Source organism: Phascolarctos cinereus, unplaced genomic scaffold, assembly GCF_003287225.1.
Source record: "Phascolarctos cinereus isolate Bilbo 61053 unplaced genomic scaffold, phaCin_HiC Scaffold_2;HRSCAF=192, whole genome shotgun sequence".
NCBI classification, from domain to species: Eukaryota; Metazoa; Chordata; class Mammalia; order Diprotodontia; family Phascolarctidae; genus Phascolarctos; species Phascolarctos cinereus.
The window spans coordinates 255,423,147-255,436,300 of NW_027555625.1; the positions used below are offsets into that span (position 1 = coordinate 255,423,147).

A 13,154-nucleotide genomic window follows, 5' to 3' on the forward strand; every position below is an offset into this window, starting at 1 on the left:
GCTTTGTAGCAGGGTGGAAAACTGTCATCAAATAAAAGACAGGGCGTTTTCTTTCCTTCAGGTGGTTTTTGCCAGGAGCCAAAACTGGGCTACCAGTACCTGTATGACTAGGATATATATATATGTGTATATATATATATATATATATATATATATATATGTGTGTATATGTGTATATGTATATATGTGTATATGTATATATGTGTATATATATATATATATATATATATATATATATACATATATATGTATATATATATGGGGCTCTCGGCAAGAAGACCAATTAGCTGGAAAGAAAGGCAGAGGATTCCTGTTCTTCCTCTTTGTGCCCAAAGATTTAGAAGCCCTAACTAAGGTCAGATACTCAGGGCTTTGTCCCAGAGAACTGAAACTTAGGGGGTAACAATAGCACTTGAATTCCTTAAACAGGGAACAAACAACTGAGCTTGGCAGGAATAATTAGTTAATCTAGGAAGCAACCAGATGGTTAACTTCTCTCATCCTCATCTCCTCTAGCTCCTTCCTAGTCCAGGCCTGCTATGCTCTACTCTCTCCCTCACCTGACACTGAGTGGCAGTGAGAGCCTTCAGGGCTCCTGGGGTCTTTGACTCTCCCCGAAAGAGTGGTTGGTGTTCCAGTATCCTCCATGTTCTGACAGCATTTATCTGAAAAGGTTGATTTGAGAGTGTTTCTGGCTGCTGTTCTTGGTGGTGTTTGGTGAAGCTTGCCCCAGGCCCCAGGATTGCGAATCATAACTCTGCAGAGATGACAAGGCTAGAAACTCCTTTGAGTGCAACAGATTCCAATTTATAGGATCAAAGGATCTTTATCTGGAAGGGCCTTAGAGCTGCTTAATAAGGATTTGCTAAATTTGGTTTGACCAGGGGCAGGTAGGTGGTGCAGTGGATAGAGTACTGGCCCTGAAGTCAGGAGGACCTGAGTTGAAATTCGGCCTCAGACCAAACACTTGACACTTACTAGCTGTGTGACTCTGGGCAAGTCACTTAACCCCAATTGCCAAAACCCCCCCCCCAAAAACCCTAAATTTGGTTTGACCAAGGTTCCAGTTTCATATTTCCATCTTCCTCCGGAATAGCTCTGCTTGCTGGTGCTCCACTGTTGTCTTACCAAGTAAGATATGTGTTATATGCTGTTCAGTCTATCGGTCATGTCCAACTCTGTGGAACCCCATGGACCAATTATCCATGGGGTTTTCTTGGCAAAGACACTGGAGCAGTTTGCCATTTCCTTGATCAGTGGACCCTTTTGTCAGGCTGTCAGAGGTTAAGTGACTTGCCCAGGGTCATATAGCTAAGAAGTGTCCGAGGCTGGATTTAAATTCAGGTCTTCCTGACTGCAGGCCCAGTACTCTAGTTGCCTTATGTACTATATAGTTTTTTATTTTTATTCTTTTTGGTGAGGCAGTTGGGGTTAAGTGACTTTCTCAGAGTCACACAGCTAGTGAGTGTCACGTGTTTGAGGCTGGATTTGAACTCAGGTTCTCCTGGCCCCAGGGCCCCGGTGCTCCATCCACTGCACCACCTAGCTGCCCCCACTATAGAGTTTTAAAATTAAATACTACAGCAACAAAATTGTTCCACTCATCTATTTCCCTTTCTATACTTTCTTCTGCCCTCCTCAAGATGTTGAAAACCGAACATGGCATCTTCTGTCCAAAATCCTTCCTTCCTCATTGATGGCTCCGCTAGCTTCCTAAGAATGGTTTTTGGCCTTGAGTTTTTTGACTCCCCTCTGTCTAATTAGTCACCATAATCTGACATTTCTTCCCACAAGGACCTCTTAGATACATCTGTTCCTCTCTATTGTCTCAGACACCATTCTGACCCAGATTACCTCACCGTAGGATTTCTTCAAACACTGCCTTACTGGTCCTCCCCTCCAGTCAATCCATTCTGTATCTGCTGATGCTGCCAAATTCATCTTTCTGAAATAGTATTTGCTTCTCCACTTAAGCAATGGTTCTCTATTGCCTTATATCCATTCAAGGCCCCGCCTACCTATCCAGACTTACCTTCTACTATTACTCCATTCTAGTTAGGCCAGTCTTCCCACTGACTCTTGTACAGACTCATTCTTACTTCCTTTTATTTATTCCTACATATCCTTTTCTTTGTACTTTCCTTCCCTATCTTTTTGGACATGCATAGGTCATAGATGTAGAACTGGAAGGGCCCTCTCCAATTCTTACATCTCACTCCAGGCTCAGCCCAAGACTCACCTCCTCCAAGAAGGTTTCCATGACTAGCTTCTTATTTTGAATTCACTCAGTACTTAGTGAATGATTCCATACTACTATATACTAATATTACTACTACTAACAGCTAACATGTATATAGCGCTTATTATGTGTCAGCCACTGTGCTAAGAATTTTACAATTATTGTCTCATTTGAAATGAGGATCATTTGATCCTCACAACAACCCTAGGAGGTAGGTACTATTATTATTATCCCCATTTTGCAGATGAGGAAACTGAGGCAAACAGCGGTTAAGTGACCTGCCCAGGGTCACATAGCTAGAAAGTATCTGAGGCTAGATTTGAACTCAGGTCTTTCTGACTGCAGGCCTAGGGCTCTATCCTCTGCCCCACCTGGCTACCTTGTAGTTAGTAGACTTCAGTTTGAATCTAGCCTAAGACACTGTGTGACCCTGGGTAAGTCACTTGAACTGCTTACTTCAATTTCCACAACTGTAAAATTGGCACCATAATAATACCTGCCTGCCAGGGTTGTTGTTAGGATCAGATGAGATAATATTTGTAAAGTGCTTAGCATAGTGCCTGGCACACAGCAGGCACTTAAGAAATCCTTATTTTTTCCTTCTCAGGTTAAGAACTCTTGGACTAGATTGGGGTGGGGAACCCGCAGCCTTCAGGCCACATGGGGTTTTCTAGATCCTTAAGTGTAGCCTGTTGACTCTATCCAAATTTTATAGAATGCAGTTCGTGTAAAATTCGGATTTAGTCAAAAGGCCAAACTTAAGGATCTAGAAGGCCACATGTGGGCTCAAGGCTGCAGCTTCCCTACCTCTGGACTAAATGATCTCTAAGGTCCAGCTCTAAATCTATGATTCCAGAATCCATAGACAAGCCTGAAGATGTCAGTGCTATGGGGCTTAGAAAGTCCTGAAAAAAAAAACCGGAACTCAGCGTCTTTTTGGGATATGAATCTTCTCTAAGACTGAAACCTCTTCTCCAAAGGAAAAGTTGGCCCTATGCAAATTCTAGGTCCATCTTCAGGCTTCAAGGTATGAAAGGGGGTGGGGGTAAGGGAAGGGAGGAGATATTTTCCATCTATCACTTAATAGGTTTAGCCCTATAAGTCCAGTCCTATAGATTTAGGGCATTTCTTTCCTAAACTAAATCTGGCAGTTCTGGTGGTGGTGACCTAACATCCCACTACCCCCACCCCCCCAACCAACCAGTACCAGAGACCGGAAGACTTCCTAATCCCTCAATTTGTTTATGAGTTTGGGTCCCACGGGGCTCAGCAGGCCCAGATGTTGAAACCGGGAATGTGCTGCCTCTAGGCCAAAGCAAAGAAACTCCACCCTGGGTCTATTGGTATTTACTGCTCCAGGGGTCAAAATCCAGCCCAGCCAATGTAGCTAAAACTGATTGTGTGTATGGGTGGGGTAGGCTCTAGCTCCCGCCTTGACCTTGCCCTAGAGGCCAAGGAACAAAGTGTCTCAGGCTCTTCCTTCATCTGATCCTCTAATAAGCCCCTGCTGCTGCTGTCCACCACACCCTTATTGTTGGAGGTAGCTAGTGGCTCAGTGGATAAAGGGCTGGGCCTGCAGTCAGGAATATCTGATTTCAAATCCAACCTCAGACACTCACTAGCTGTGTGACCCTGGGTAAGTCACTTAACTTGTTTGCCTTCATCCAGTGGAGAAGGAAATGGCGAACCACTCCAGTGTCTTTGCCTAGAAAACTTAAAAAAGGGGTGAAAGAGTCAGACATTACTGAATAACAATAACACCCTTATACCAAAGGGTCCATTTATTGGGAGGAGAAGACCCGGGCGCCAATTCCTTCCTAGGTTCCAGTCTAGAGCCAACCTTAGAAAACTGAGGTTCTATTCTAGCCCTTCTCTTGTTCTTTAGGCCCAAACCCTCTTGGGGGCAAGGTGGTGGTCATGATGAACACATCACTTTCTAGGTTATTAAGACATCTGTGTGGCAGGTCCCTAGGACAGAGGTTGTGGAGCTGAGAGAGGAGGGGTCTTTGGTGTTGGTCTTTGTAGTAAACAGTTAACAGCTGAGACCCACCTTTCCTTGGGAATCTTGGTTTTGAGCCCTAAGTCTGCATTTATCCCTGCATATCAGGACTGGGTCCTTTTAATTTGCTTTGAGGGGCACAAAAGACATCCCCGAGTTCTCTAAGTTGTGGCCACATCAGCCATCCTTCTGGCAGCACACCTGGATAAAAGAAAATTCTGCAGCTTGGGGGGGCGGGTTCCCTTAATAACTAGGAGCCTCCCCCAGAGCAGTGCAAAGGCTGTTGCATTTGTAGCCGGAGGATAATTTTAAATCTCAGTTTTTCTACTTATCAGCCGACCTTGAGTTTACCCACATACTTCTTTATTTGTAAAATGAGGGGTTGTACAATGATGGTCTCTAAAGATCCTTCTAACTTTAAATCTAGGCATCTGTGTGGATAGGGACATGGTTGGTACTTGGTATTTGTTAACTGATTAAGCTATAATTCCTTCAAAGCTTAATCTTCAGGCTGAGCTGGGTGAAATTGAGTTTTTAAATGAGCAGTTTCAGGTTTGTGGGTTGAGAGATCAAAAGAATCTCAGTGGTCTTCTAGTCCAATTCTTTCATTTTGAAGATAAAGAAACTGAGGCCCAGAGAAATTAAGTGACTTCCCCAAAGTCACACAGATAGAAGCAAGAAGAAAAGAGCTAGGTTCAAATCCAGGTTTCATGACTACACTTCCAGCACTCTGCTCCAATGTTGTGTGACTCTTTCTCAGTCTCAGAGAAGGAAGGAACATTCAGTGTCCTGCTCATCATAGGAATAGCTTGATTGATCAAAAGAGTGCTGACCGCTTCTCTGGGTCACCCCACTCTTGTGTCACTGCCTTCCTCTACCCACAATCCACACAATGAATTTAGACATATCCTCTCTGACTGGAAACTGTAAATCTTTACCCATCTATCAGTCCACCTATCTAATTAAAAGATTTGTATCACTCTCCATTCATGCCTGGCCTTAATGGATCCATTCTGCCCTCATCTAAGTGTGGGTTCTTCCTGTCTGAATGTCAACTGAAACAAGGTTGCTCTAAACTGGCATCTTTAGGGTAGAGAAGAAACAACTTCTTGGCCCATCTGCTCACCCTTCTAAAAATGAAATGAAGCTTGTAAAACCCCACCCATGGGATCTGTGTGGCAGAAGGGAAAAAGGACTGTCTCTGGTACTTATTCCCTGTGTGACTTTGAACAAACCACTTCTCTTCTCCAGGACTCAGTTTCCTCATCTGTAAAATGAGAGGGTTGGACTAGATGATCTCTATGGTACCTTCCATATGGAAATTCTTCGATCCCTTAACTTGACTGGTGAGCTAGAGACTGTATGGGCCTGCCCTGGGACATATGACCACAGTGTTCCCTTCCTTCTGCTGCCACCTGCCTTTCCCTACTCAGCTGACCCAAAGGTCATGAAAACAGACTCATTGGTACTTGACACTCTGTTTATTCTTTCATCACTATCAACTGAAAGGGGGAATCGATGAGGGGAATCTCAGGTTGTGGAATCAGTCAGAGGCTGGAAGAAGAGGTGCCTCCAGTTGTTTGTTGATAGATGATTAAGGTAGAGGTTCCACCATGGGGGTTGGGTGGGGGCTGGGACTGTGGATCTCAGAATGTCAGAAGATCAAGATTGGGAAGGTGAAGTCTTTTCAGAACTTGGACCTGTGGGAAATGTGGTACATAGATCACCTGGACAGACAAAGGGATAGAAATATGGAGGGCCAGAGTAGAGACAGACAGATAGAGTGAAACAGAGACAGAGAATGGAGAGACAGAGATTGAGAGGGAGAAGAGAAGAGGAAAGGAGAGAAAAGGGCAATGGGAGAGAAGGAGACAGGAGAAGGGAAGAATGGATGGAGAATGGGGAGAGAGCTATAAAGACACACAATGAGGAGAGGTAGAGACAGGGACAAAAAGAGGCAGAAAAGATAGAAAGATGGAGAAGGAGACAAAAACAAAGAGATAGAGAAGACAGAAAATGAGGAGAGAGAAACAAAAAGACAGAAAAGGGAGAGAGAGAATGTGGGAATCAGACACAGATATGAGGAAATGGAGAATGAGAGAGACAGAAAGAAAAGTAGAAATCAAACTAAAGAGAGATAGAGACAGAGAATGGGAAGTGCTTTGAAATTGCAGAGATATTGTCACTTTGCTCCCTTCCTTCCTGGGAGTCAGGAAACTATGTATAATAGCTCCCATGAGAGAAGCAGGAAAAAATGGCCTTTATACTCAGGAAGCTCCCTCCCTTACATAGTTCCCGTAAGTCCCTGAGTTGGCTCATACTCACACCTCTTTCAGGCCTTCACATGAATGCATTTTTCTGTTGGGAGCAGAAATAAAATAGGTCAGTGGTGGAAGCACAGGGCGGGGGTGGGGGGAAGGAGGGGAGAAGTGGGGACTCACAAAGATGTCTCCCCTCTACCCTTTGCCCTATCTGACCCAGAGCGTGGGTGGAAAGGGAAAAGGAAAGGGGAGGAAGCAGAAGCCTTCTGTAAGGGCAGGAACAGAGGTGTTAAAAAGGGCTGTAAACTACATCTTGTAACAATCGTTCAGCCTTTTGTGCAGGGGGAAGGAGTCCTAGACGGAATGGCAGCTTATCCCAGCTAACAACCAGGCTATGGGCTGGCATTTCTCTTTGCCCTTCTACTATGCCCCCTTTTAAAAATCTTTCTTTCCTTCTTTCCTTTTCTTTAATTTTAATTTTTTTTTCTTACCGACTTTTGATGGGAAGAGAATGTTGTTATCAGTGAGTCCCAAAGACTTGACTAGGTTTATGAAGTTTTCTTTCAGTTCGGGTCTCAGCTCCTCACTTCTCCCTACAGTCAGGAGTGAAACCAAGTTTTGGTCCCTGAGTCTTCATCCTAGGGACTTATTTTCTGTACCTGTCCCTCTCTTCTGACACTCATTCCAGAGAGTGCGGTTACCTGGAGTTCTGGCTAAGCCCTGCCTGGAAAATCTCGATGAAATATCCCCAGGGATGAAAGCAGAGCTCTCAGTGCCAAGGGAGAAGAGCCAGATCTAGGGGTCCTAGGGCGCCAGAGAACTCTAGTAACCAGAAATTTGGGGCTAGCACTCAGGGTTGGGGCTGTGGGGAGAGGGGCAGCTCAGTAACATGAAAAATTCTTCAGTTTGGAAGAGACTTAGAGATCTCCTTAGTGTAACCTTTACCTGAAGTAGGAACCCCTCCTTATAGACATCTGGGACAAGTAGGTATCCAGCTCTTGGAATATCTTCAGTGACTTACTGCTTACCAAGTCAGTCCCCTGAAGTTTTGGCCATCTCTAACTGGTAGGAAAGACCCCTTTAGAATGAACTGAAAATTTTGTTATCCTATTTACACTTTGGGTGCCCTCTGGTGCTGAATGGAGCAAATCTAATCTCTCTTCCACATGAAAACTCTGCAGGTATTTGAAGATAATGATCACATCCCCTCTCATTCTTCTCTATTCCAGGATAAACAATCTTATCACGTGACTTGGAGTCCTCTGACCTGCCCCTCATCAGCATCCTGGTTGACCTCCTTTCCATGTAAATGGAACATAACATTGCAGACGTGGTGTGATCAGTGCAGGGCACCATGGGACTATTACCTCCCTTGTTCTGCACACAATACTTCTGTTAATGCAGCCTAAGATTTGGATTAACTTTTTTGGCTGCATATATTACCCTGTTAGCTCATACAGAGTTTGCCATCAACTAAAAGCTGCAAGATCTTTTTCACACAAACTGTTTGTTGTCAACCATGCTTATGGCTGACACTTATCCCATACATTTCATCTCATGTTTGGCTCATCCTTCAATTCTTCTAAGACCTTTTTGGATCATCATTCTGTGCTAAGGATGAGGGCTCAGTGGCTGGGGCTCAGGAATTTCTTCATCTTTTGTTTCCAGCCAGCCAGGAGTCCTTTGGGAATTTAGGCAGAAGGCCCTGGGATTCCAACCACAGGGGAAGTGGACAGACTGAGTACTCACCGTACAGAGTCATCTTGAAGTAGTCAATGTTATCCACCCTCTTCTTAAAGTATACCATAGCAAATTCATTATAGTTGGTTCTCATCACTTTCACTGTATAATCCTGCAATCCATGGCCTATCCATGGGAGTGGGATGTGAGGTAGGAGAAAGAAATGAGAAAGTCAGAAACTTCTCACTCAAAGAAAGTCCACCCACTGCCTCTGCCATATCCCGCAAAGGAGAAGCTGGCCCTTTAATCTATCCCACTTCCAAGAGGTCAGGATGTGATGCTGGAGATATCATCCCTGCCCTTGTTTGCTGACATGGCACCTCACCACCTTGTCTAGGCAGGTCCACATCCCATTTTTGGTTTTGTTTTGTTTTGTTTTTTGGCAATTGGGGTTAAGTGACTTGCTCAGGGTCACACAGCTAGTAAGTGTCAAGTGTTTGGTCTGAGGCTGCATTTGAACCCAGGTCCTCCTGACTTCAAGGCCAGTGCTCTATCCACTGCGCCACATCCCATTTTTGAAGGCTCCCAATGCCTGTCCTTTGGACCCTCCCACTTGAGTAACCCCCACTTGACTCAGGGGAACCCATGCTCACCTGCAATGTTGGCCAAGGTGAACTGACCCGGCTGACCCCCTGGAACAAAAGTCCTCACAAATTTGTCACATCGATTACCCCTGAGAGGAAAGGATGAATGAATGAATAATAGTGCCACATATAACCTGGGTCTCCAGGTCCTGGACCTACCAATTGTGCCTATTCTCAGAACCTCCTCCACCCATAACTTGGATCACATTTAGGGGACCACCTGGGCCCTGGGATGGGGAAAATAGATCCTGGAGCTGGAGGAAGAAGCTTTGGTACCTCTGCTGGGCTCCTTTGTGACCCCTACCCTGCCTCTGCCCTTCTCCCCCTCTGAACTCTGAAACTTCTCAGGTCCCTTTGAGAAAAGAATGGTTATTTGGGCTAGTTTTCTCCCTAGGGTTCTGGGGTTCCACCCAAGAAAAACTCCCCAGAGGGAAGTCTAAGGGCTTTTAAGCTTCCTTATTTTAATCTCAGAACCATCACTTTCCTTAATAAGTCCCATGCTACCTAAAAGACATGTCTTGATCTTTCCTTCTAAGACTTTATAAGAAGGGGTACAAGTTCCTCACCCTGAAAACCGTTTCCTCAACATAGGTGCCCCCTTCCTGTTTGAGGAAACTTCAACAGCCCACAAGGGCAAATATCCTTTTAATGTGGATGGAAAATATTATTGACTTGTGTGCAAAGTATTTTTGTCATTGTGAAACTGTAAGATTGAGATTCAGAAAAATACTCCCCCAGGGGCACCTGAAATACCCTTATCATTCTCTTGTTTCTCCCTTCCCCCACCTTCAAGCTCATTTCCTCCATTGAAACTTCTCTCTTTTAGTCCCATCCCAATCTGCTTCTTTCCTTTACCTTGTATGTCTCCTCAACACTTATGGACTGAGATTCTCCATCTTCTCTCTCTTCAAAATGTTAAGGACAGTGAGGGGACTGATTACAAAGCTGTCGCTTGCCAACATCGATTGCCATGCCCCCATCTTACCTGAGCAAGTTGGAGGTGACCCTATAGCTATTGTCTTCTTGTAGGTTGTAGGTTGTGGTATACATCTTAAATTGTTCCTGTTCTGCTCTTGTGAAGGCATTCCCTGCCAAGCCAACGACGTACCATGTCCCTTCAAACTGTAGGAAGGATTGATGACTGGGTGTTGGTGGGTGGGAGGGCACAGGGTGGAATGGAGGCAGAGTACTTAGCCTTCATCTCTCCATAATCTTGGACTTGACTACCCTTCTCTTTCCCTCTGACCTTAGAACCAGGAGAATTTCGAAGGGAGAACATAGCTTAGCCCTGAAAATTCTCTATGTCCTTTCTCCATGCCTGGAGTGCTCTTCCTCCTCAGGTCTACCTGTTGGTTTCCCTGACTTTCTTCAAAGCTAAATCCCTTCTATGGGCCTTTCCACTCCCCCACCCCCACCTTTGTGATTACCTTTCATTTACTTGTCATATCTCTTATATATAACTAGTTATTTATACGTTATAAATTAGAATGTGAGCTCCTTGAGAGGAGGGACTATTTTTAACTTTTTTTAGATGTCCCAAAAGTAGGATAGTGGCTGCTTAATATAGATTCTCACATGCGTGCCACTCTATGAGAGATCTAGGAGAGTTCCTCAGGGCAGGGTTTCTAGGAGAGGTGACACTGTTGGTGATGTGACTAGGCAGATAAGTAATGGCCTCAGACACTTACCAGCTGTGTGACCCTGAGAAAGTCACTTAACCCTGTTTACCTCAGTTTCCTCATCTGTAAAATGAGCTGGAGAAGGAAATAGCAAACCACTCCAGTATCTTTGCCAAGAAAACACCAAATGGAGTCCAAAAGAGTCGAACATGACTGGAAAACAACTGAACAGTAACAACAAATAATGAACTCTCATGAGGACAGAATCAGTAGCTGGATAGCAGTTTTCTCTTCTAAATTACCTTAGTACTTTCCTTGCATGAGACAACTAGGAGGTGAAGTGGATAGAGTAATGGGCCTGGAGTCAGGAAGACCTGAGTTCAAATCTGCCTTCAGATACCAACCAGCTGTGACCCTGGGCAAGTCACTTAATCTCTATCTGCCTCAATTTCTTCAGCTCTAAAATGGGGATGATAACAATACCTTCACAGAATTGTTGTAAGAATCAAATGAGATATTATTTGTAAAAAGCACTTAGCACAGTGCCTGGCATCTAGTAGGCACTATATAAATGTTTATTCCCTTCCCCTCCTTGTCCTTTTATTATCCTTTTTAATATATTCTATCTGCTATTTAATACATTCTACCTACTCTTTCTACGCATCTCTTATCCGTTTGGCTAGACATGGACTCCTCGAGGGCAATACAAAACAACAAATATTGATCTAACACATTTTATGTGTTGAGCACCGGGGGAGGTGCTGGGAAAATATAAAGGTTAGATAAGAAAGGGTCCCCACCCTGGCGATGACACCATAGGTAACTATGAATCATAACATTACATGATAAGTGCATTAGAGAATTATAAACCAAAGTGCTCTATGAGTTCTAGGGGACAGCGTTGGGGAATATCATTGCCATCTCTGGAGATCAAGGAAGGTTTCCTGGTGGGTGTGGCATTGGAGTTAGGCTTTAGATCAGGGATAGGAATTCAGCAGCTGAAAAGAAAAAGGATTAGGACTAGGAAATAGACTAAGCAAACATGTGTAGAGTCAAGTGAGCACAATTGATATTTACAGTGTAGAAAATTGCCCATTTTTGCTGGAATATTGAATATTTACACAGGAATCCTAATAATAATAATAACAATGATAGGGATTGGACCTGTACTTTCATTAATATAAGGGACTCCTGGACGAAGACATTTACTTGAAGGGTGGTACCTTCTCTACAACTTAGAGCCTTAGTGAGTTACTGAGTGCCAAGGGATTAAGTGGACTTGCCCAGGGTCACACAGCCAGCATGGATCGGAGGCAAGATGTGAACCCAGATCTTTGTGGCTCTGAGGACAGCTATCTATCCATTAGGCCATACTACCTCTCAATGCTGCTGCTGCTGTTTCTGGTAACAAAAATAATAACAACATTCTGTGACACACAGTGTTTTAAGGTTTGCAAGGTATACTTCTCTTGATCCTCAGAACAACCCTATGAATTAGGTAATACAAGAATTATGAGAAATAAAACTGGAAAGGTAGGATGGTGTTGGGTTGTACAGAGTCTTGGATGCCTGGCTGAGGAACCCAGACTTCACTTGGTAGACAATAGGGAGCCACTGAAGGTTTGGGGGACAGGGACCAGTACTTTATCTCCCACAGAGCGCTAAGTATAGGACTTTGCACAAGTCATTGCTTGGCAATGTTGACTAGACATTACCTATTGGTATTTCATGGTGCCCAATTTCACTTATTCAGCAAATATTTATGGCTGAGTCTAAACATTCTAGGTATTACAAAAAATGAGTTCTCAGAAGTGGGGGCGGGCTCCCCAAAGTCTCTGACTGTTTCTCCTATCAGACCAGAGACTCTATGGCTAAGGGAGCTCTCCCTCATCAGACTAGGAGCTTCCTGAGAGCAGAGACACTCTCTCTACTGTTAAGAGACAATATTAAGACTAGAAACCAGATGATCTAGCTCAGAGGTCAGTGTTCTTTCAGCTATATCCCACTGCCTTCTGCTATGTGGGTGTCTGTCTCCTTTCCTCTCTCTCTGCTCTCCCCTTCATAAGCCCTTCCCAGGAATCTGACACTCCTTGCTTCTAACTCACTTCAGATTCCATTATAGGGCTCTACTCACCTCCTTTGGTAGGAAGTTAGCCTGCAGAGGGACTCTGGACAGGTCTGGGGCAGGAATCTGGGGCCTGGGCTGGGCCTGGGCCTGCAATATTCCAAGCAGGGCAAGCCCCATCCATAAGAGACTCACAGCCATCCTTTTTCCGAGGTGGGTTGGACTGATGGTGGGCAGGTGATGGGGGATGAGCTCAACAAGGAAGGAAGGCAGCATTGGAGTAAGAGAACTGGCTCGAGGACCCCTATATATGGGCCCAATTTGGCATCCAGCCACCCTAGGGAGGATGTTGATTAATTGTTTGCCAAATTCAGGAAGGGTTGGGCAATCTTGGAGACTTCATACAGGAAGACTTGGCAATACTTTGCCCCATTTCTCCAGTCAGGAATTACACAAGATGGAGAGGGAAAGGGGGAGGACTTAGGCAGGTGGGGGTTGGGGAGTAGGAAAAGGGCTGTAGAGGGAGATGGGACAACATCCCACTGCTCTGCCCCTCCACAATTCTTCCAAGACCAGCCCTTCCCCAGCTTCTTCTCCTTCCCTCACCCTTCACCAAATCCAGGCTGCTGGGTACTTAAAGATCACAT

At 44.6% G+C, this 13,154-nt stretch overlaps 1 protein-coding gene across 1 annotated transcript; it reads right to left on the reverse strand.

Annotated features, from left to right (window-relative positions):
• Window positions 1-5,704: 5,704 nt before the first annotated feature.
• On the reverse strand, window positions 5,705-12,802 carry LCN12 (lipocalin 12). Its single transcript, XM_020981826.2, has 7 exons — window positions 12,577-12,802; window positions 9,809-9,945; window positions 8,833-8,912; window positions 8,249-8,365; window positions 6,991-7,092; window positions 6,566-6,596; window positions 5,705-5,938 (listed from the first exon to the last, which is right to left on the reverse strand). The coding sequence occupies exons 1-6, from the start codon at window positions 12,781-12,783 to the stop codon at window positions 6,571-6,573; spliced, it is 669 nt and encodes a 222-aa protein (XP_020837485.1). The 5' UTR covers window positions 12,784-12,802; the 3' UTR covers window positions 5,705-5,938; window positions 6,566-6,570.
• Between the last annotated feature and the right edge of the window lie 352 nt (window positions 12,803-13,154).